Below are 24057 nucleotides of genomic sequence, written 5' to 3' on the forward strand. Positions count from 1 at the left end.
GTTAGGCTGGGGTTGTTTTCCTTGGAGCAACAAATGTTGAGAGGAGACCTGATAGAGGTGTGTAAGATTATGAGGGGCATAGATAGGGTGGATAGGAAGGCACTTTTTCCATTAGCAGAGGGGCCAATAACCAGGGAACATGGATTTAAGGTAAGAGGTAGAAGGCTAAGAGGAGAGTTGAGGGGAAATTTTTTCACCCAGAGGGTGATGGGAGTCTGGAACTCATTTCCTGAAAGGGTGGTTGAGTCGGAAACTCTCATAACATTTAAGAAGTATTTAAATGTTCACTTGCATGCCATAGCTTCCAGGGCTATGGGCCAAGTGCTGGAAAATGAGATTAGTGTAGTCAGATCTTCGTTGACCGGTGTGGACGCGATGGGCTGAATGGCCTCCTTCTGTGCTGTAGACGTCTGTGAATCTATGAGCCTACTTCAGACAAAGACACTTGAAAGGAAGAGACAAAATGCAAAAGACTGAACTTTAATCTCCTGTGGTTGTAGAGACAATGGAGACTGATTGCCATCTCAGCAGAAACCACCTCCTATTGAGTTATATCTCAGAATGTGGAAATGACCTGAGTTGAAAGAAAACAAACTAAGGGTGAAGGACATGTTTAACCCTTCCAGGGTTAAAATTGATTAAAAAGCTAGCTGCTGACCTGATACGGGCGTTCTAGTTCAGTTGTGCTAGTGCGTGCTAGTGAGAAAAACAGCAGAAGAAGATGGACTAGGCACCCCTTTGCAGCTTGTAGGCAAAGGCTCTCTCCTCTCTCTGTTGCTGGGGGCAAGTCAGCAAATCCACAACAAAAAAAGAAATAGGACAGCTCCTTCAGCCAACCTGCAGAACCCAATGTCTCCAAACCAACTGCTAAACTGACAAAGTCAGCTCTACTGGAATCACCCAACTTAACAGCCACAACATTTCGCCATCTACACCTCACGGACAAGCCAAAGACTGATTCATATATCTTTTTTAACTTTTATTTTTAGACTCAACTTCTCATTTCTGATCTGTGTGTATGTGTGTTGTGTTTTGATTTTTTTTCCCAGGTTTTTAGTAATTAATAAACTTACTCTTTCTTTGACTCAAGAAAGCCTGGTTAAATTGGCTCCTTCTAAAACATAAATGCATTTGTATTAGGAAAAGGTATCCATGGGGGAAAAGGGATCCCTTTTAAATTAACCTTGTTGCAAACAACAGAGGGGGTTGAATAAAGAAGAGGAGCCAGCTCATTCCTTCTCACCCAGGAGCACATCAAAATTGGGGTCCCACTCGGAAATTAACAAATTGGGGGGACCTCGCCCAGGGACCGGTCGTAATACACTCCAGTGCAGTGCTGAGGGCATGTTGCATTGCTGCTGGCACCTTCTTTCATCTCAAGTGGATGTAAATAATCCCATGGCACAATTTGAAGGAGAGCAGGGGAGTTCTATCTCATGTTCTGGGTATTATTATCTCTTGATCACCAAAAACAGATTATGTGGCTATCACACGGTTTCCTTGTTCCTCAGTTACAACAGTCCTTACATTTCCAAAGTAGTTAATTGGCTATAAAGCTTAGGGGATCTTGATGTCATCTGCTTTTTTAGTCATACTGGTTTGAGGGATAAATACTGGCTGGGACACTGGGGAAACCACCCCCCTATAACAGTGCCATGTGATATTCTACATCCACCTTAGAGGGTGTATGGGTCTTTGACTTAACAGCTCATCTGAAGGATAGCACTTCTGACAATGCAGCACTCCCTCAGTGCTGCCCTGGAGTGTCAGCCTAGATTACACGTTCAAGCCCCTGGAGTATAGACTTGAACCTGTACTGTTCTGGATTAAAGTCGAGAGTGCTATCACTGAGCCATGGCTGGCCCCGAGGAAGGTGGCTGAATGGTACCCCTGCTGTATGGGCCCTCTACTCTAGTATGTTCAAAGTTTTGAACCCAGTTAGACTTTAATGGAAAAGGCGCCCCAATATTAATCGAAAATTGATATCCTCTTGTTGGGGGGTTTTGTGACTCTTTAAGCTGTTCTGTCACAGAGGTTCCTGGGCAATCCAAACTGAGGGGGCCCAGCGTTGATGTTCAAAACACCACAACGAGCTTGGAGTTGCTGGTATAACCTTTTTTTTCTTTATTCTTTCATGGGGTGTAGGCATCGCTGGCAAGGCCAGCATTTGTTGCCTATCCCTTCTTGCCCTTGAACTGATTGGCTTGCTAGACCATTTCAGAGGGCAGTTAAGAGTCAACCACTGTGGGTTTGGAGTCACATGTCGGCCAGACCAGGTAAGGACAGCAGATTTCCTTTCCTAAAGGACATTAGTGAATCAGATGGGTTTTTACAACAATCAACAGTGGTTGCATTGTCACCATTACTGAGGCTAGCTTTTCAATTCCAGTGGTGTAAGGCTTTCACGGGGATTGACTCACTCTGCCCTTTATCTCCTCAGTCCATTGTGACAAAGCACCGTCTTGTGGGCAGGACTGGGATCCTCATATCCTTTACATGTGTATTGTTTATATCTCTCTAAAAGCAGACCTTCAAGGAGACAAATTGTTAAGCTGCATTATTAGCACGTCGGATGTCAGAGCAATGATTGGATCCACTTAATTCAATCAACCCAACTTGTCTCTGCATAGCAATACAAAATATAGAATAAGCCACCCCACCCCATATCAGTGCTTCTTTGACTTGACCAAAGCAAGTGCCAGGAGCTTCACTCAGTTGCCCTCTTTGCGAATAACCAGTTCAAAGAATCATGGAATTTTAGGCACAAATTTGCGTTCAGTGCAACTCAGGCTTCCGTGATCTCTTGCGCCACTTTAAAAATCATCGCACTAGAAACAAATCCACTCTACAAAATCGGTCACATTCCCGCCAAGCAGAATTAATTATGTTTGGGAGTTTCTACCAATCGTGCTTGTTTGTAACCCTGAGGAGGCTTCAAAAATTAAGCTGGAGCTTTGGCAACAAGGACACTAATAGGTACAATTTGAAAGGTTGTGAATAATTTCTGTTGTAACTTTCTAAGGTACTGATTACTGGACCCCAATCTAACTAGGAAATGGCTTTGTATAATTTTTAAAAGGCAGTTCAGTAATTAAAAACTATTGCACACAGTTGGTGGATAGACATTTTTGATTAAAAATGTTTATTTTTGCGATTGGTCCAATTTTTGCTTTGGCAACTGAACTGCACAAATTTACTCACTCTTTATTAGATCAAGGGCTATTTTTAAAAGCAAAATTAAATATATATATATATAAATGCTGGCTCATGGCAGATCTTGCTTTTGGTAAGAGGCAAATTAATTTGAGCCAATTGAGAATCAGGACACACTTTAAGCTGCAATATATGGCTTACTGGATGCACTAGATGGGGAAACATAGGAGAGAACTTTTCCTATGGTGGGCGGGCTGGGCGGGAGCGGGAAGGGGTGGGCGTGGAGCCGATCACTGCCCACGATCGGCTGCGCGCCGCCATTTTATGCGGGTGGGCCAATTAAGGCCCATCCAGCGTAACGTGCGACCAGTAGCGCTCAGCGCTACCTGTATGGGCATGGGGAGGAGGGAGAGTCGGGGCCTGCGCTCTTTCGTGCAGGCACGCTAAAAAGCGCAGCAATCTCCCTGAGGCATGGAGCTGCCTCAAGGAGATTTGAATGGGTTACAAAACTTTTTAATAAATAAAGTTAAAATTTATTTAAAGATGACAGTGCCGTATGAGCTGGGATGTGTTTGTGAATTTAGGAACATTTATTTAATTATTTTATAAAACCATCAGGAAACCTCATCCCGCCCGTGGATGAGGTTTCCTGAAAAACGCGAAGGCCGCCTGGGCTCTTCGCCTGCCTGTCAACATTAAGGTTGGATGGGCAGCGTTCTTAACAAGCTTAACAGCGTTTTAATGGCCTTGATAGGCTGTTGACAGTTCGGTAGGCGTGCGCCCGCGGAACAAAATATCGAAATGATGCACGATGACATTGGGACGCACCCCCAACGTCATCGCACGTCATTTTAGGTGTCGGCATGTCGGGCCCACCCCTGCACGCCGATGGCAAAATTCTGCCCATAGGAAATAGGAGCAGGAGTAGGGAATTTGGCCTTTCGAGCCTGCTCCGCCATTCAACGCCATACTCCCACTCTGTCCCCAAACCCCTTGACACCTTTAGAGTCTAGAAATCTATCTATTTCCTTCTTAAATGTATTCAGTGATTGCCCTCCACAGTCCTCTGTGGTAGAGAATTCCATAGGTTCACCACCCTCTGAGTGAAGAAGTTTCTCCTCATTTCAGTTCTAGATGGCCTACCCTGTATCCTGAGACTGTTACCCCTTGTTCTAGACTCCTCATCCAGAGGAAACATCATCCCTGCATCCCGTCTTTCCAGCCATGTCAGAATTTTATACGTTTCAATGAGATCTCCCCTCACTCTTCTAAACTCCAGTGAATACAAGCCTAGTCAACTCAATCTATCTTCAAAGGGCAATCCTGCCATCCTTGGAATCAGTCTGGCGAATCTTGGCTGTACTACTTCTATGGCAAGTATATCCTTTCTTAAGTAAAGAGACCAAAACTTCACACAATACTCCAGGTGTAGTCTCACCAAGGCCCTGTATAGCTGCAGTAAGACATCCTTGCTCCTATATTCAAGTCCTCTCGCAACGAAGGCCAACATACCATTTGCCTCCTTAACTACCTGCTGCACCTACATGCTTGCTATCAGTGATTGGTGTATAAGGACACGCAGGTTCCTTTGTACATCAACATTTCTCAATCTATCACCATTTAAATAATACTCTGCCATTCTGTTTTTCCTACCAAAGTGGATAACTTCACACTAATCCACATTATACTGCATATGCCATGTATAAGTCCACTCACTCAAACTGTCTAAATCACATTGAAGCCTCTTAAAATCTTCTTCACCACTCACATTCCCACCAAGTTTCATGTCGTCAGCAAACTTGGAGCTATTACATTTGGTCCCCTCATCGAAATCATTAATATCTTTATGAATAGCTAGGGCCAAAACACTCACCCCTGCAGTGCTTCACTAGTCACCGCCTGCCACTCGAAAAAAGACCCATTTATTCCTACACTCTGTTTCCTGTGTGCTAGCCAATTCTCAATCCATTCTAATATATTACCCCCAATCCCATGTGCTTTAATGTTGCACACTAACCTCTTATGTGGGACTTTATCAAAAGTGTTCTGAAAATCCAAATACACCACATCCACTGGTTCTCCATTATCTATTCTACCAGTTACGTCCTCAAATCATCCGCAAATGGAGCATAATGTGGGCAAATGTGAAATTGTTTATTTCGGCAGGAAGAATAAAAAGGAAGCTTATTATCTAAATGGTGAGAGATTGCAGAGCTCTGAGATTCAGAAGGACCTGGGTGTCTTAGTGAATGAATCACAAGAGGTTAGTATGCAGGTACAGCAGGTAATTAGAAAAGCTAATAGAATGTTATCATTTATTGTGAGAGGATTGATTACAAAAGTGTGGAGTTTATGCTTCAGTTGTACAGGGCATTGGTGAGACCACATCTGGAGTATTATGTACAGTACTGGTCTCCTTATTTAAAGAATGATGTAAATGTGTTAGAAGCAGTTCAGAGAAAGTTTACTAGACTAGACTTTACTGCCCAGCAATGGGCAGGTTGTCTATGAGGAAAGGTTCGACAGGCTAGGCTTGTATCCACTGGAATTTAGAAGAGTAAGAGGTGACATAACTGAAACCTTTAAGATCCTGTGGGGTCTTGACGGGGTGGATGTGGAGAGGAATGTTTGAGGACTCTGGGTCTATACTCGATGGAGTTTAGAAGGATGAGGGGGGATCTGATTGAAACTTACAGAATACTGAGAGGCCTGGATAGAGTGGACGTGGGGAAGATGTTTCCATTAGTAGGAGAGACTAGGACCCGAGGGCACAGCCTCAGACTAAAGGAAAGACCTTTTAGAACAGAGATGAGGAGAAACTTCTTTAGCCAGAGAGTGGTGAATCTATGGAATTCATTGCCACAGAAGGCTGTGGAGGCCAGGTCATTCAGTGTATTTAAGACCGAGGTAGATAGATTCTTGATTGGTAAGGGGATCAAAGGTTACAGGGAGAAGGCGGGAGAATGGGGTTGAGAAACTTATCAGCCATGATTGAATGGCGGAACAGACTCGATGGGCCGAATGGCCTAATTTCTGCTCCTATATCTTTTGGTCTTATAGGATGTTTCCTCTTGTCGGAGAATCTAGAATTAGGGGTCACGGTTTAAAAATAAGGAGTCGCTCATTTAAGACGGAGATGAGGAGAAATTTTTTCTCTCGTAGGGTTGTGAATCTTTGGAACTCACTTCCTTAAAAGGCAGTGGAAGCAGGGTCAGTGATGGAGGGATTGAATGTCAAAACTAGTCGATGTGGTTCCAATCAAGTGGGCTGATTTGCCCTGGATGGTGTCAAGCTTCTTGAATGTTGTGGGAGCTGCACTCATCCAGGCAAGTGGAGAGTATTCCATCACACTCCTGACTTCTGCCTTATAGATGGTGGACAGGCTTTCGGGAGTCACGAGCTGAGTTACTCATTGCACGGTTCCTAGCGTCTAACCTGCTCATGTAGCCACAGTATTTATACGGCTAGTCCAGTTCAGTTTCTGGTCAATGGTAACCCCCAGGATGTTGATAGTGGCAGTTTCAGTGATGGTAATGTCATTGAACGCCAAGGGGCGATAAGGGGTGATGGTTAGATTCTCTCTTGTTGGAGATGGTCATTATTTGTTGGCACTTGTGTGGCACGAATGTTACTTGCCACTTGTCAGCCCAAGCCTGAATATTGTCCAGGTTTTGTTGCATTTGGACATGGACTGCTTCAGAATCTGAGGAGTTGCAAATTGTGCTGAACATTGTGCAATCATCAACGAATATCCCCACTCCTGACCTTATGATGGACAAAAGGTCATTGATGAAGCAGCTGAAGATGGTTGGGCTGAGGACACTACCCTGAGGAACTCCTGCAGTGATGTCCTGGAGCTGAGATGACTAACTTCCAACAAACACAACTATCTTCCTTTGTTCTCAGTATGGCTCTAACCAGTGCAGAGTTTTCCCTCTGATTCCCATTGACTCAAGTTTTGCCACGGCTCCTTGATAACACACTCAGTTAAATGTGACCTTGATGTCAAGGGCAGTCACTCTCACCTCACCTCGGGAGTTCAGCTCTTCTCCATGTTTGAACTAAGGCTGTAATGAGGTCAGGAGCAGATTGGCCCTGGAGGAACCCAAACTGGGCATCAGTGAGCAGGTTATTGCTAAGCAAGTGATAGCATTGTTGATGACCTCTTCCATTACTTTACTGATGATCGAGACCAGACTGATAGGGTGGTAATTGGCTGGGTTGGGTTTATCCTGCATTTTGTGTACAGGACATCCTTGGGCAATTTTCCACATAGCCAGGCAAATGCCAGTGTTGTAGCTGTACTGGAACAACTTGGCTAGGGGCGCGGCAAGTTCTGGGGCACAAGTCTTCAGTACTATTGCCAGAATATTGTCAGGGCCCATAGCCTTTGCAGTATCCAGTGCCTTCAGCCGTTTCTTGATATCACGTGGAATGAATTGAATTAGCTGAAGACTGGCACCTGTGATGCTGGGGACCTCTGGAGGAGGCTGAGATGGATCATCCATTCGGCACTTCTGGCTGAAGATTTTAGCAAATGCTTCAGCCTTATCTTTTGCACTGATGTACTGGGCTCCTCCATCATTGAGGATGGGGATATTTGTGGAGCCTCCTCACCCAGAGAGTTGTTTAATTGTCCACCACCATTCACGACTGGATGTGGCAGGACTGCAGAGCTTAGATTGATCCATTGGTTGTGGAATCGTTTAGCTCTATCACTTGCTGCTTATGCTGTCTGGCACGCAAGTTGTCCTGTTTTATAGCTTCACCAGGTTGACTTCTCATTTTTAGGTATGCCTGGTGCTGCTCCTGGCATGTCCTCCTGCACTCTTCATTGAACCAGGGTTGATCCCCTGGCTTGACAGTAATGGTAGAGTGGGGGATATGCCGGGCCACGAGGTTACAGATTGTGTTCGAGTACAATTCTGCTGCTGCTGAGGTTAGTCTCGAGTTGCTAGATCTGTTTGAAATCTATCCCATTTAGCATGGTGGTGGTGCTACACAGCATGATGGAGGATATCCTCAATATGACGGCTGGACTTCGGCTCCACAATGACTGTGGGGTGGTCACTCCTACTGATACTGTCATGGACAGATGCATCTGTAGCAGGCAGGTTGGTGAAGATGAGGTCAAGTATATTTTTCCTTCTTGTTGGTTCCTTCACCACCTGCCACAGACCCAGCCTAGCAGTTATGTCCTTTAGGTATCGGTCAGCTCGGTCAGTAGTGCTGCTACTGAGCCACTCTTGGTGATGGACATTGAAGTCCCCCACCCAGAGTACATTCTGCGCCCTTTTCACCCTCAGTGCTTCCTCCAAGTGATGTTCAACATGGAGAAGCACTGATTCATCAGTTAATGGAGGGCGGTATGTGGTAATCAGCAGGAGGTTTCCTTGCCCGTGTTTGACCTGATGCCATGAAACTTCATGGGTTCTGGAGTCGATGTTGAGGACTCCCAGGGCAACTCCCTCCCGACTACGTACCATTGTGCCGCCACCTCTGCTGGGCCTTTCCTGGTGATGGTGGTGTCAAGGACATTATTTATAAGATATGATTCTGTGAGGATGACTATGTCAAGCTGTTGCTTGACTAGTCTGTGAGACAGTTCGCCCACTTTTGGCACTAGCCCTCAGACGTTAGTAAGGAGGACTTTGCAAGTTCGACAGGCCTGAGCTTGCCGTTTTAATTTCCAGTGCCTAGGTTGATGCCTGGTGGTCCATCTGGTTTCATTCCTTTTTTGAGACTTTGTAACAGATTGATACAACTGAGTGGCTGGCTAGGCCATTTCAGAGGGTGTTTAGAGTCAACCACATTGCTGTGCATCTGGAGTCATGTGTAGGCCAGACCAGGTAAGGGCGGCAGATTTCCTTCCCTAAAGGTCATTAGGGAACCAGATGGGTTTTTACAACAATCGACAATGGTTTCATGGTCATCATCAGACTTTAATTCCAAATTGTTATTGAACTCAAATTCCACCATCTGCCGTGGTGGGATTCAAACCCAGGACCCCAGAGCATTACCCTGGGTCTCTGGATTACTCATCCAGCTTCAGTTGTACTGAGTTCTGGTTAGGCTCCATCTTTACCTCTTAGCTCAGGTCTTGGCAGCACAGGAAGGTTCCCTTAGCCTTGGAGGCACAGCACAGATTCACCAGAATGATGCCCGGGCTAGAGGGGTTAAATCGCAAGGACAGGTTGCACATTTTATTCCCTCGAGTATTAAGGGTTGAGGGGGAATCTGATCATCACCTGAAGGGAAAAGATTTGCCAGGAAATGGGCAAAAGGCGTGGGAGTGACACTGGGTGAGTTGCTCTTGCAGAGAGCCGGTACAGTAACGATGGGCCGAATGGCCTCCCTCACTGCTGTAATCATTTCTATGATTCTGAGGTCGGGCTGCTTAACATTTTAAAAGGATTCTGTCGGGAGATACAGAGAAACTCTTTCCCTTGGTGTGAAATCAAGAACAAGGAGGCATAAGCTTAAAATTAGAACCAAACCCTTTAGGAGGGGCATCAGGAAGCCTTTTCTCACACCGATGGTGTGAAAGAAATCTGGAACTTTCTGCCTCAAAAGGCTATGGATGCTGAGTGACAATTGGAACTTTCAAGACAGAATGATAGGTTTTTGTTAAGGATGAGTCTAAAGAGGGGGGTGGGACAAAGGCTGCCAAATGGAATTGAGGCATGGATTGAACTGGATAACAGAGCAGTCCTGAGGGACTGAATGGCCTCCTTCTGTTCCTACTTTCCTTCCCATGGCAAAATAATCAAAAAATCCTTACTATTGACAAAACCCTCATCACCACTTTAAAAGAAAGACTGTGCTCCACCAGCGGTCTGCTGGTTTTGAATTCAAGCGTAGACTGAAATTAAAGACTGAGATAACCTGTCATTTTCAATATTTAAATGAGAGCACAAGAGTGACAAGGAAGCACACTCCGCGTTCCGTAATCTCCGTGGGCTGTAATCAAGGTCGTTGACGCCCATGACAGTACAAAGTTATTGGGGTCAAGGGTCACCCTCTTGGAGTTGTTTACGAAGGAGAGACTTTTCAATTGTGAACTGTTAGCTGTTTATGTTGTTGACTTTGGCTTGGGAATTAGTCAGTGGCCTGAACTGAAGCCAAAGGATCAATAGAAATTGGTGTTTCTGTGTTTGTACCTGTGTGTGATAGTGTGGGTGGTGACTCATGGAGAGAGTACATCGCTGCAGTCCCAATTAAGCACATGAGCTGCCTTATTAACCAAAGGTTTGAGCCCTTACAGCAAGGGAAGCCTTTCCCCTGTGCACTGTGTAATCATAAAGTAACCTGTTAATTTTTTTTTACACACCGTGCACAAAGCTAACCTGGAGCTAATCCAGGATGTATGAGTGGATGTCGGACCAATCGTGCTTCTTTACAGCACTAATAACAATCCAGCATGACACTGCAGAACAGCCTAGGCTGAGCAATGGCCATTCAATGGCTACCGTGGGCCCCAGGTTTGTGTGGCTCAATATGGTAGAATGAAATACATTCCCACTCTCAAGGATATGGGTGCTGAGCATCACAAACCTTGTTATGACAGTGGATTGCAGCCCCAAATTACTTACGGGTATATTGCACTTTTAAGTAAGACTTTTTGTTTTAAAAGAGATACACAAGCAAAAGCTGGCTGAGAATGTAAAGTAACCACTTTCTGGAAAATTCCTCTGTGGATTATACTTGGTTGACTAGTCCAGAAAGACCATGGGATGTCACACCTAAAAATGTGTCAAGGCCCACTTCAGGCAGAGACACTTGAGAGGGAGAGATGAAATGCAAAAGACTGAATTTAATCTCCTGTGATTGTGGAGAAATGGAGACTGATTGCTACATCTCAGCAGAAACCATCTCCTGTTGAGTTATATCTCAGAGTGTGGAAATGACCTGAGTAAAAGGAAAAAAAGACTCTGGACGAAAGACACATGTTTGTTTTTTCCCTTCCAGGAATACACAAGGAAAGGGGTTAAAAAGCTGGCCACAGACCTGATATGTGTGTTCTAGTTCTGGTGTGCTAGTGTGTGCTGTGAGAGTCACAGCAGAAGACCAGGTGAAGGTTTTTTTTCCCTCTCTGTTGCTGGAGACAAATCAGCAATGCCATAATCAAAAATGAAATAGGACAGCTTCTTCAATTAACCTGCAGAATCAAATGACTCCAAATCAACCACTAAACTGCCAAAGTCAGCTCTACCAGAATCACCCAACTTAACGGCCACAAAGTTTCACCATCTACGCCTCACGGACAAGCCAAAGACTGATTTGTATATCTTTTTTAACTTTGCTTTTTGGGCTCAACTTCACCTTTTTGATCTGTGTGTATGTGTGTTGGGTTTTTATTATTTTTTTTCTCAGACTATTAGTACTTAATACACTTTACTCTTTCTTTGACTGAAGAAAGCCTGGTTAAATTGGTTCCTTCTAAAACATAAATACATTTGGACCGGGAAAAGGTATCCACGAGGGAAGGGATCCCTTTTAAATTAACCTTGTTGCGACCAACTGAGGGGGTTGAATAAAGAAGGGGAGCCGGCTAATTCCTCCTCACCCGACAGCATAACAAGATTGGGGTCCCGTTTGGGAGGTTAACAATTTGGGGTATCTCGTCCGGGATCATAACAAATTGGGGGACCTCACCCGAGGACTGGCCGTAACAATCTATATGGGATCCATTGCTCGTCCGGTACTGGATTCCAATCCTCACATTGTCCCCAGTTGTCTGTTCCTAGATCTGCAATGAGGTTTTCCATAAATACTTTCCTTATTTCTGAAGGAGGAAGAAATCCCGGAACTTGAGATCGACATTGATGAACTGCTAGAAATCTCGGATGAAGACCAGCGTTCCAAACTCCAGGTAACCGCTCACTGTTGGAATTCCATTTTCCACTTGATAACATCCTGGCTTCAAACCAATTCCGTCATTCCATTTGTTTCAATCATTCTATGTAGGGAGTCTCTGCACCGAGACCCTGTTAAAGAGATAGTGTCCACACTATAATCACATTAAGGACTGCATTATAGTGAGTGCTCCCATGATGACCCCATTGACCGGAATTTCCCTACCAAGACCACAGTAAAGGTTGAGCGCTTTAATTTTCGGGTCTCCAAGGAGGCGGGGTGGGGGGAGGTTGGAGGGGGCCTGTGTTTCAGGCTGGAGATGCTGTCCTCAGCAGCAGACATTTTGGGAGAGGCGTGCTCAGGGCCCGGGAAGTTTAAGAGGTCAACTAGGATTTTCCAGCTGACCTCCGGTTTCCTAATGCGTTGGAGCGGTGCAATCAACTGCCTGGAGATGAGTACCCAGCAGCAGGTTATGGGGGGGGAGCCAATGTTTCAGGCAGGACTTGCAGGCCCTCCCTGCCTGCTTGGGCAAGAGGGAGTATAGCCAAAGATGACTCTGTAGAGGGAGCTCTCACCCCTCTCCTGGTGGCTAAGCTGCTTTTCCTGTGTGTTTTTTTTTAATTAAAAATTTAAGCTGGATGAGAGGACACTTCCCTGTCCAGACACCCTCCCAGTTACTTGCCTTTTACTGCTTGAGGGAGCTCTTATGAAGCTGGAAGGCCTCTGATTGGCCCCCCCACCCCGGCTTCGAGAGCCTGTCTGTCACCCTTCATTGGACAGGAAAGATGACACCATGCCCATGAAGGGTGCGGCCACCTGGAAATCTTAACTTTAACCAGCTTCCCCACCCCACCCTCACTGGAGGCGGGTTTCTGACCTGAAAACAAACTCGGCTCTTGTCCCCTGCCTCTGTGACGAAGATCCAGCCCAGAGTCTCACTGGCACCATGCAGGCCCCGTACCAAATTTGGATTTGCCCGAGGCCCCTTCTAGGGTTCAGCAATGCTACTGGTTCCAGTCAGGGGTCTTATTAGTTTTGGTGAGCATTGAATCACAGAGCCCTGTATCTAACTGCACCATAGTGAGGGGGTTGTAGCAAATGGTGTGTCTTGATGGCAATCAATTATGTGAATGTCTTAAACTTCCCTGATCGCAGACTGAGAGAGTAATTGATGAGATGAGGCCAGCAACAAATCAATGAGCTGCTTTATTTCTCCATGAGATGAACATGCAGTATTGTAGTTAGTACTTAGGCTCATTTAATTTACATCATTCAGAACCTTGGCTTAGTTGTACAAAATAAAGAGCATGTTACACTTCACCAATATCCTGATTTATCCTGTCTTCTCCTTGACACTATTAAATCTTGGCAAAAGGGGGACTTTCCTTTTATTTTGATGTTGTAATGATTCTTGGCAGTCTGGCCCTCTCAGTAAGGCTGCAAGAAGGAAAGTGGGTTATAGGGAAGATCAGAACCATGGCACTGAACATGGCCTGATCTTTTTAATGCATCTTTTATGTCTATGCTTTAAACTGACAGTTTTTTTTTCCCTCACAGGAGATGTTACATGAATGTTGTAAACCCACAGACGTAAGTGAAACCTTCTGCTCGGTGACCTCTCCCTCATGATGACTTCACTTGGAGGAATAGCAGAAGGGAGGGTTTGCTGGATGGTTCAGTGGGCCGGGGCGGTTTCGGCGAGTGGGCCGGGGCGGTTTCGGCGAGTGGGCCGGGGCGGTTTCGGCGAGTGGGCCGGGGCGGTTTCGGCGGTCTGACAGGAATTTTGCCAGGGTCACTCTAGTGCAATGAAGAAGCTCTTTGTCGGCTGGCTGCAGAAGCTCGAAGCAAAATGAGTTTGCGCAGTACAGCAATGATGTAGTGGTTATTAATTGTCTAGTCATCCAGAGAATGAGAGTTCAAATCTCACTGTAGGATTTTGAGAATTACTGATATCAGTCAACATGACGACGAATCTGTCAAAGTCTCATAAATGCACATCTGGTTCACTAATGGCCTTTAGGGAAGGAAACCTGCTGTTCTTACCTGGTTTGGGCCTCCATGTGACTCAAGTCCTACATCAACATGGCTGACTCTTAGCTGCCCTCTGAAGTGAACCCAGCAAAGCCACTCAGTTGTGTCAAACCACTTTGATTCACTTTCTCAAGGACAGCCAGGGATAGGCAAGAAATGCCAGCCTTGCTGGTGATGCCCACACCCTGAGAATGAATTTTTTAAACGTCTTAGCGTGAACAACACAAACTATCCTAACTTAGCACAGACTAGAAATCTCACGCAATGAAGTGAAGGTTCTTGAGGTGGTATCTCTTCGTCAGAAACTTGTGTGTCTGAGCCCCTCTCCAGAGGCTTGAGTACATGGTCTACGCTGACACCTCCAGTGCAGTACTGAGCAAGTGCTGCACTGTTGGAGATGCCGCCTTTCGGATCAGATGTTAAGCCAAAGCCTGGTCTGCCCATGAGATGGGCAAAAATGTTCAGTGGCACCATGTGAAGACCTGGGGAGCCCGTGGCAAATATTTATCCCTCAACCAAAAGTAGACGACCTGGTCATTTATCTCTTTGCTGCTGGTGGGAACTTGAGTGGAAATTGGCTGCTGGGTTTCTGACAATGCGACAGTGACAGCACTTGATAAATATGTCCCTAGCTGTGAAGCGCTTCAGGGCAGCCCAAGGCTGAGAAAGTTGATAGATAAATCCAAGCCTTTATTTCTTTAAGCCCATCTTGTTGGGGTAGGGGGAATCGATTAGCTTAGTTGGCTAGAGTGCGGTGCAGAATGTCAGCAGCATGGGTTCAATCCCCATACAGGCTGTGGTAGTTCATGGAGGCCTGTCTCCTTAGCTTGCCCCACACTTGATGTGGAGAGGTGCACCTCAAGCTATATAACCAATTGTCTTTCTCTTTCTAATGGGGAGAGAGATGTCAATAGTCCTTCATGGACAATGGTTAATTACCAACCTACCTGTTGTTGGGATAGAGATACAGAGACCACTGTCTCCTTTCATGTTCACTGTGCTGCAGGGTAGGAGTGATAGCCTCCTCCCAACAAATGGTTATCATTCCACCCTTGCCACTCAATCAATTCAGCTTGACTACAACAATCATCACAGTAATGTTATTATTTTGACAGTAAGGAGGGAAGTTTGGCTTCATGTCTCTCTGTTGTCAAGGAGATGGATCACTGCTTTTATAGACTAGAGGGATAGTGTATTATCAGAATCAGAGAGATTATGTTACACTTGTATGGGACCTTGGTTATAACATACTCGGGGCACTATGTACAGTTCTGGTCTCCGCATTATAAAAAGGATAAAGAGGTACTGGGTAAGATGCAAAAAGGATTGACAAGGATAACATCAGAACTGAGATGGTACAATTAATAGGGAAGACGAAGCAGGATGGGGCTCTTTTTTCTAGAAAAGAGGTTGAGGGATAGCCTAATAGAGGTCTTTAGAATTATGAAAGGGTTTGATAGGGTGGATGTTTTACGTGTGGGGAGTACAAAACCGGGGCGGTGGGCATCAGTTTAATAAAGTAGTTACTGAAAAATCAAGTAAGGAATTCAGGAGAAACTTCTTTACTCAGAATGGTTAGAATGTGGAACTGGTTGCCCCATGGATTGGGTTGAGGTGAATGGCACAGATGTATTTAAGGGGGAGTTCAATAAACACGAGGAAGAAAGGATTAGAAGAATATGCTGATCTGGTAAGGTGAAGTAACATGGGAGGTAGGTTGTGTTTAGCTGAATGGCCTGTTTCTGTACTGTAAATGCTATATAATTCTATGTACAAAACCAACGGAAACTGCTGCAGATGCAGTGCAATGTGTGAGGCTCAAATGATGCAAGATTGCCCCCTGGAGGCACCCTGCCACCACTCGTTAAAATGCAAAGCATTGTTAACCTCGGAACTCCGGTGCACTAAAATAAAAGCCAAACACTGCGGATACTGGAAATCTGGAATAAAAACAAGAAATGCTGGAAAACTCAGCAGTTCTGGCAGCATCTGTGGAGAGAGAAACAGAGTTCGGGTCCAGTATTCTTTGGAGTAGTTTTTTAAAAATGTATTCATGGGATGTGGGTGTTGCTGGCTGGGCCAGCATTTATTGCCCATCCCTAGTTGCCCTTGAGAAGGTGGTGGTGAGCTGCCTTCTTGAACTGCTGCAGTCCATGTGGTGTAGGTACACCCACAGTGCTGTTAGGAAGGGGGTTCATATTGAACTCGAAACATTAACTCTCTCCAGTATTTTCTGTTGTTAGCTTCAGTGCAAGATCAGTGTGAGGCCAAAACGTGTAATGTAACTATCCTGTTGGAGAAATAGAGAAAGGTAAAGGACCAAAGAATTTAATATTCTGTCTCGCATGCCTCAATGCTTCTCTGTCCCAAATGTCAATCTGAATTTGACAACACTATATCCATCTTCACGTTTCCCTAGTACCCCATATTGACAGGCCTTTGTTTAAACAAATAAGAACTATCTGTTCGCCTTCCATATTCTGAGCCTGGCTGAGTAGCCTCTGAGTGCAGACTTCATAATTATAATAAGTGACAACCTGCATTTATACAGCATCTTTAATGTGGTAAAACATCCTGAGGTAATACACAGCAACATGTTCAGGCTAAGGTTGTCACCGAGGCCAAAGAAAGAGATATTAGGAGTGCTGGTTCAAAGCTTGGTCAAGGAGATGGGCTTTAAAGAGAGTCTTAAAGGGTGAAAGAGAGGTAGAAAGGTTTAGGAAGGGAATTTCAGAGCTCAGGGCCTGGGAGCCACCAATGGAGGAGTGAAGGGATGGTCAAGAGGCCAGAATTGGGGGAACGCGGGCCTTGCAATGATTTGTGGGGCTGGAGGGGTTTACAGAGAAGGGGAGGGGCAAAGCCAGGGAGGGATATGAAAACAAGGATGAACATTTTAAAATCAAGTTGTTGCTTTTGGGAGCCAACTTGGTCAGCAAGCACAGGGGTGATGGGCAAACAAGGACATGGTGTAAGTTAGGGTCTGGACAGCAGAGTTTTACAGGAGTTTGAATTCATAGGGAGCAGAGAATTAAGGTCAACTTATTCATATCTTTTACAATCTTGAACACTTCGCTATCCTCTCTCGTCCACATACTGCGCAGCAGTATAAACATTGATGGTTCCCATTGAGAACGAAAAGCTCTGAGAATAAAACTTGTTTCCTTTGTTTACCCCACCCTGGTCTAGGATTTTATTAACGAGCTGCTAATTAGAATAAAAGGCCTTCGAAAAATGACGGTCTCTCAAAAGAAGTGACACGGAGTACCACCATCAATGGAATGGAATTGCCGGGACTGAGTTGATGAGCATGTGGTCAGACAAGGCTTGCCCTGACCTTGTTTTGGTTAAAAAGGGACCAATCGCAGGACTGAAATATCTGTCAGGCTGTGGGTCAAATTCACGGATTTTTAAAGCAAAATCAGACAACAAACAGGATATGTCTGTGGCTATTTATGGATTTTTTTTTTGGTTAAAATGTTAATAAAATATGATGTGTAAGTGTAGTTTCTGTTCTGCTGCTGCTCAAGCGAAGTGGGCTTTAAACCTCTGGTATTTGGTGTTTCTCAAAATGTATGCCTCTCCTTTGATGGAATCTGAGTCATAAGGTCAGAGATTCAAGTCCCACTCCAGGGGTTTGAGCGCACAATCCAGGCTGACACTCCCAGTGCAGTACTGAGGGAGCGCTGCACTGTCAGAGGTGCCGTCTTTCATGCGAGACTTTAAACAGAGACCCGGTCTACCCTCTCAAGTGGATGTTAAAAGATCCCATGGCACTCTTCTGAATAAAAAAGCAGGGGGAGTCATCCCCGGTGTCCTGGCCAATGTTTATCCCCTAATCAAACAACTAAAAAAAACTAATCAAACTAATGTTGGTGGGGGCTCGCTGTACAAATTGGCTGCTGTGTATCCTGTGTTATAACAGTGACTACACTTCAGTAATACTTCACTGGCTGTAAAGCCCTTTGGGATATCTTGAAGTCATGAAAGGCATGACAGAAATTCAAGATCTTTCATTATTTAACTGATGAGTGAAACCCAAAGCTATATGAGGGATAAATATAGAAAATTCTGGAACAGGGAGATCTGAGAGGCTGACTGAATGAAACGGAGATCACATAGTACTGCTAAAAAAGACTCGTTCACTTGCCAACCAATCAGCACTCTCGTACAGTGTAAAGTTGTTGCTCACCCCCGACATTGGTATTTTTGCGATTGTCCTGATGAGTGCAAGACCAAAAGCTTCGACAAAACATCTTTTTTCAGCAACACTCAAGTTCTGTGCTACCAAACGACTATTTGGAGGTCACATAAGAAGGCAGTGAACACACGTTAGCTCGAGAGGATTGCCACAGGGTTGTTCCTCCTCCCATGGGCACTGGTAGTCAATAAATCGAATATTCCACTGGATACAGGACTGAGTTGGGGATTCCTGCCCCGCGACTGTGGGAGTGGATCTGATTTGGGATGGATGGTTAGCTCTGTGCCTGGCTCTCAGCATTCCTTGAGGCATTAAAAAAAAATGCCAAAGTTTTCCCTCCTGATCATTACTCAGTGACCCAGCCCACTGCTGTCCCCTACCTCCCCATACTCAGTCCCACCAGCTGCCAAGTTCCTGACTGAGCAGAATGTCCTGCTCCTGTCCCCATATCGTGCACACTCAAGTTGGATGACCTGCTGGAGATCGAACACGGGAGTCTTCCAGACACTCCGCAGCAAGGTAAGATCACACCCTAATAACAGGGGATGCAACAGGGAGCCAACTCAGCAGAGGTCGGAGGTGGACCCTGGGATCTTCCTGCTGTGTGTGTTGGACTCAGTACCACATGGGGACAGAACAGCTCACCCAGCACAGGCTTCACACACTTCCTGAGCCCTGGGCAAACATATTTGTGTCGTGTTATTAGCTGGAGGAGCTTGGCGCCACTGCAGTGCATCAGCCAGCCAGAGGACTGAGTGGATAGCGTACTTCTGAACGTGGTCACGCTCTACCTGCACACCCTTAAGCTGCAGAGGGGATGGGTGACCAGCAGGCAGTCATAGAGGGCCAGGCAGGTAGTGCAGGTATCCCCAGAGTGGATCTCGCTCGCCAACGGGTAATCTGTAGTGAATACTGGTGAGGATGATGGTTGCTCTAGGGTGTGCAGCCAGTGCCAAGTCCTTGGCATCATGGTTAGTTCAGCTGTGCTGGGGGTGGGGGGGGCTGGAAAAGCAATAGTGATAGGAGATCCTGTGGTTAAGGGAAGAGACAGGCATTTCCGCGGGAAGCCACAGACATGAATCCCGCGATGGTATTTTGCCACAGGGTTGTTCCTCCTCCCATGGGCACTGGTAGTCAATAAATTGAATATTCCACTGGATACAGGACTGAGTTGGGGATTCCTGCCCTGCAACTGTGGGAACGGATCTGATTTGGGATGGATGGTTAGCTCTGCGCCTGGCTCTCAGCATTCCTTGAGGCAAGGTGAGTACATAAAAAAAAAGCCAAGGTTTTCCCTCCTGATCATTAACCAGTGACTCAGCCCACTGCTGTCCCCTACCTCCCCATACCCAGTCTCACCAGCTGCCAGCCTGGTGCCGGGGTCAAGGAGGTCACTGAAATTTTGCAGAGCATTCTGAGGGGCAAGGGTAAACATCCAGTGGTCAAGGTCCATATCGGTACCAATGACAAAGGTAGAAAGAGCGATGTGGTCCTGCAAGCAGATTTTAGGGAGCTAGGAAAGAGGCCAGCCAGCAGATAGAGCAAACGCACGCTTGGCTGGAGAGATGGCACAGGAGGGATGGTTTTAGATTTCCTGGGCCATTGAGACTACTTCTGGCAGCGGCTGCACCTGTACAGACTGGACAGGTTGCACCTCAACAGGCCGGTCCAAATTTCCTCGTGGGGCAGTTTGCTGGTGCTTTGGGGAAGGTTTAAAATAAATTTGCAGGGGGTATGGGAACAAGGGGTATAGCATTAGAAAGAAGCAAGGTGCAGAGACGATTGGGAGAGACAGATAGCACTAGAGTAAGAAATAGTAAGGGATAAAGTGGGGTCAGAGTAAGATGGAATGCAATAAGATTTAAATTAGGTTCACAGTGCATACATGTAAATGCACAGGGAGTTGTACATAAGGCTGGTGAGCTGCAGTCGCAGGTTACGTGGGAGTATGATGTTGTGATAAGAACAGAGACCTGGCTCAAAATGGACATTAAATAAAGGCATTGGGTAACAAATCTTCCAGAATACAAGATGTTCAGGAAAGTTAAGGGAGAAAAGAAAGGAGGAGGGGAGCACTTTTGATTAAGAACATAAGAAATACGATAAGGAACAGGCCACCTGGCCTCTTAAGCCTGCTCTGCCATTCAATAAGATCATAGGTGATCTGATTGTGGTCTGAACTCCACTTTCCTGTCCACTCCCCATAACCCCCGACTCCGTCGTCAATCAAAAAGCTGTCCAACTCTTACTTTGGAATATTACAGTGCTGGAAAGGAAAATGTCCTGGAGGAGTCAAGGACAGAATCTATTTAATTAATGTTAAGAAACAATGCAGGCACCATTATACAACTAAGTATATTCTATGAACCCTGAACTAGTTGGAAAGATAAAGAGGACCAAATTTGCAGGGAAAATATAGAAAAGTGCAAAATCTACACAGTAGTGGTAATAAGGGAATTAATTAATGGGGGAATTAATTATCCCAATAGTGACTGGGATAGCAATAGTGCAAAGGATAGAGAAGGAGAAGTATGTTCAGGAGAATTTTCTTGACCAGTATGTTTGCAGCCCAGTGAGTTGGCACTGGTTCTGGGGAATGAGATGGGTCAAGTGGATCAAGAATCAGTAAAGGAACATTTAGGAACAGTGATCATAGTATCATAATGTTTGTGTTAGCTGTGGAAAAGGACAAGCAGCAATCCAGGGTAAAATTAAACAATTACGGTCAATTTCTGTGGCGTGTGAACAGACCTCTTCCAGGTAAAATGGAGACAACGACTGGCAGGCAAAACTGTCACGGAATGATGGGCTGCCTTTAAAGAGGAGATGGTTCAGGTACAGTCAAGGTCCACTCCCATGAGGGAGAAAGGCAAGGCCAGCAAAACCAGAGCTCCCTGGATGACAAAAGAGATAGAGAGTAAGATGAAGCAGAAAAAAGAGACAGATGTCAAGTTGATAGCACAAGTGAGAACCAGGCTGAATATAGAAAGTTCAGAGGGGAAGTGAAAGGAAATACGAGAGCCAAAGAGAGAGTATGAGAAGAGGCTGATGGCTAACATGAAAGGGAATCCAAAAGACTTCCTTGACATATATAGAAAAAGGGTAGTAAGAGGAAGGGTGGAGTTGATTAGGGACTGAAAAGAGGATTTATAGGTGGAGTCAGAGGGCAGAACTGAGGTAATAAATGAGTACTTTGCATCTGTTTTTACCAAGGAAGATGTTGTCAAAGTCATAGTGAAAGATGAAGTAGTTGAGATAATGGATGGGTTAAAAACTGATAAAGAGGTGGTACTAGAAAAGCTGACTGTACTTAAAATGTACAAGTCACCAGGACCAGATGAGAAGCATCTGAGAATACTCAGGGAAGTAAGGGAGGAAGTTGCGGAGGCAATGGTCCTAATTTTCCAATACTTCTTACATACAAGGGTGGTGCCAGAAGGCTGGAGAATTGCAAATGTTACTTTTTGTTTTGTTTTTGTTGTAAACGTTACTTGCTTGTTCAAAAAAGGGAGTAAGGATAAACCCTGCAAGTACAGGCCAGTGAATTTACTCTTGGTGGTAGGAAAACTTTTAGAAATGGCAATCCGAGACAAAATTAACAGTTCCTTGGACAAGTGCAGATCAATTAAGGAAAGCCAACATGGATTTTTAAAAGCAAGTCCTATTTTGTTTGCGATAAGGTAACAGGGAAGGTTGATGATGGCATTGTGGCTGATATGGTATAAATGGACTTCCAAAAGGCATCTGATAAAGTGCCCCATAATAGGCTTGTCAGCAAAGTTGAGGCCCATGGAATAAAGGGGACATTTGCGGCATAGGTACAAGGTTGGCTGAGCGACAGGAAATAGAAAGTGGTGATGAATGGTTGCTTATCGGACTGGAGAAAGGTATACAGTACAGTAATATATTAGCATGGATAGAGGATTGGTTGATGGCAGGAGACAAAGAGTAGGCATAAATGGGGCATTCTCAAGTTAGCATGCTATGACTAGTGGAGTGCAGCAAGGATGATTGCTGGGGTCTCGGCTAATACAATCTATATTAATGGCTTTAACCATGCTTCCCAAAATTTTTCTACTGTGACCCCACTTTAATGCTTCACACTTCATATGACCCCAGAGCGAAAATTGGTTGAGGGCGGAGGGGAGTGGGCAGGGGGAGAATTATTGGGTAGGGGTTCAAAAAGCAGGGATACAGGCACAAAAGACAACTAAGACACCTACCATTTTGCAGGCTGTTGGTCTTAGCAATTGGGCCCAAGAGCTCATGGGATTAGGCCATGCCTACTGGCAAAAAAAATCGTGATTGTTTAAAGGGGCCTTACAGCTGCTGTCAGGACTGTCAGATTGGAGTCTCTGCTCCACAGCCCCTGTTGCCTCCTCAGAGTTGGCGACCCCAATTGCTCATCCCGCGACCCCACTGGGAGTCGCAACCTACAGATTGGAAACTCTTGACTTAGATGAACAGAGAGTAATGTATGTAAGTTTATGAACAATACAAAGCTATGTGGAAATGTAAGCTGCAAGGAGGACACAGAGAGGATGCAAAGAGATACAGACAGATTATAAGTCGTGGGCAAAAAGATGGCAGATGGAGTATAATGTGGATAAGTGTGAGGCTATTCACTTTGACCGTTAAGAACAGAAAAGCAGAATATTTTTTATATAAGGTGTGAAACTTGTAAATATTCAGGGAGATTTGGGTGTGCTCATGCAAGGAACTCAGAGAGTTAGCATGTAGGCACAGCAGCCAATTAGGAAAGCAAATGGCATGTTGGCCTTTATTGCAATGGGATTGGAATACAAGAATATGGAAGTCTTGCTTCAATCATATCGGGCTTTGGTGACCTGGAGTACTGTGTGCAGTTCTAGCCTTAGTACAGCAAAGGTTCACTAGATTGGTTCCCGGGATGAGTGGGTGGGTTGCCCTATGTTGAGAGGATGAGCAAGTTGGGCCTATCCTCTCTGGAGTTTAGAAGAATGAGAGGTGATTTCATTGAAACATAAACATTTCTGAAGAGGGTTAACAGGGTAGATGCTATCTGCTCTGTCTAGATGCCTCATGATTTTGAATACCTCTCCTCTCAACCTCCTCTTCTCTATGAAGAACGACCCCAGCTTCTCCAACCTATCCATGTAACCGAAGTGCCTCATCCTTGAAACCATTCTCAAAAATCACCCTAATGCCTTCACATCACTTTTAAACCTAGAATTAGACACAATACCTCAGTTGAGGACGAACCAGTGTTTTATTTAAAAATCATCATAACTTCCTTGCTTTTGCACTCTCATGCCCCTGTTTATAAAGCTCAGGGTCCCATTTGCGTTTTTAATCACTCTGCCCTACCATTTGTGCATGTATACCCCCGGTCTTTCTGTTCTTGAACCCGCTTTAGAATTTCACCCTTTATTTTATGTTGCTTTATTCATTCTTCTACCAAAATGTATCAATTCACAGTACTCTGCATTAAATTTTAAATGCCAGGCGTCTGCACATTCCACAAGCCTGTCTGCCCTCTTGAAGTTTATCACTATTACCTCACAGTTCGCTATACGTCCAAGTTTGTGTATTCTGTAAATTGACAAATTGTGTCCTATACACCCAAGTCTAGGTCATTAATGTATATCGAGAAAAACAGTGGTCCTTAACCCCGGCACTGTGCAGGCAACAGCTCCCAGTCATGGTTACAGGGGGCAGTGTCTACCTGCTGACTATACTGTCCCCTATCACTAACATGTTCCTTTACTTTTTCCCCTCACAAATGGCATCCTTCACCATGGTGCCATGGTCAGTCTACTCATCCACCTTGCAATCCTTCT

General features: G+C 45.1%; 1 protein-coding gene across 1 annotated transcript in view; it reads left to right on the forward strand.

Moving 5' to 3' along the window:
* The window catches only part of ppp1r14d (protein phosphatase 1 regulatory inhibitor subunit 14D), a 43230-nt gene extending 24773 nt beyond the window's left edge, over nucleotides 1-18457 (forward strand). The window contains exons 2-4 of the mRNA XM_078563115.1: nucleotides 11945-12025; nucleotides 13567-13599; nucleotides 17227-18457. Of these exons, the coding sequence (XP_078419241.1) occupies nucleotides 11945-12025; nucleotides 13567-13599; nucleotides 17227-17295 (183 nt within the window). The 3' untranslated portion in view covers nucleotides 17296-18457. The remainder of the gene's footprint in view (nucleotides 1-11944; nucleotides 12026-13566; nucleotides 13600-17226) is intronic.
* The last annotated feature ends 5600 nt before the right edge of the window (nucleotides 18458-24057 follow it).

The sequence above is a fragment of the Cetorhinus maximus genome, chromosome 18 (assembly GCF_964194155.1).
Source record: "Cetorhinus maximus chromosome 18, sCetMax3.hap1.1, whole genome shotgun sequence".
Classification (NCBI taxonomy): Eukaryota; Metazoa; Chordata; class Chondrichthyes; order Lamniformes; family Cetorhinidae; genus Cetorhinus; species Cetorhinus maximus.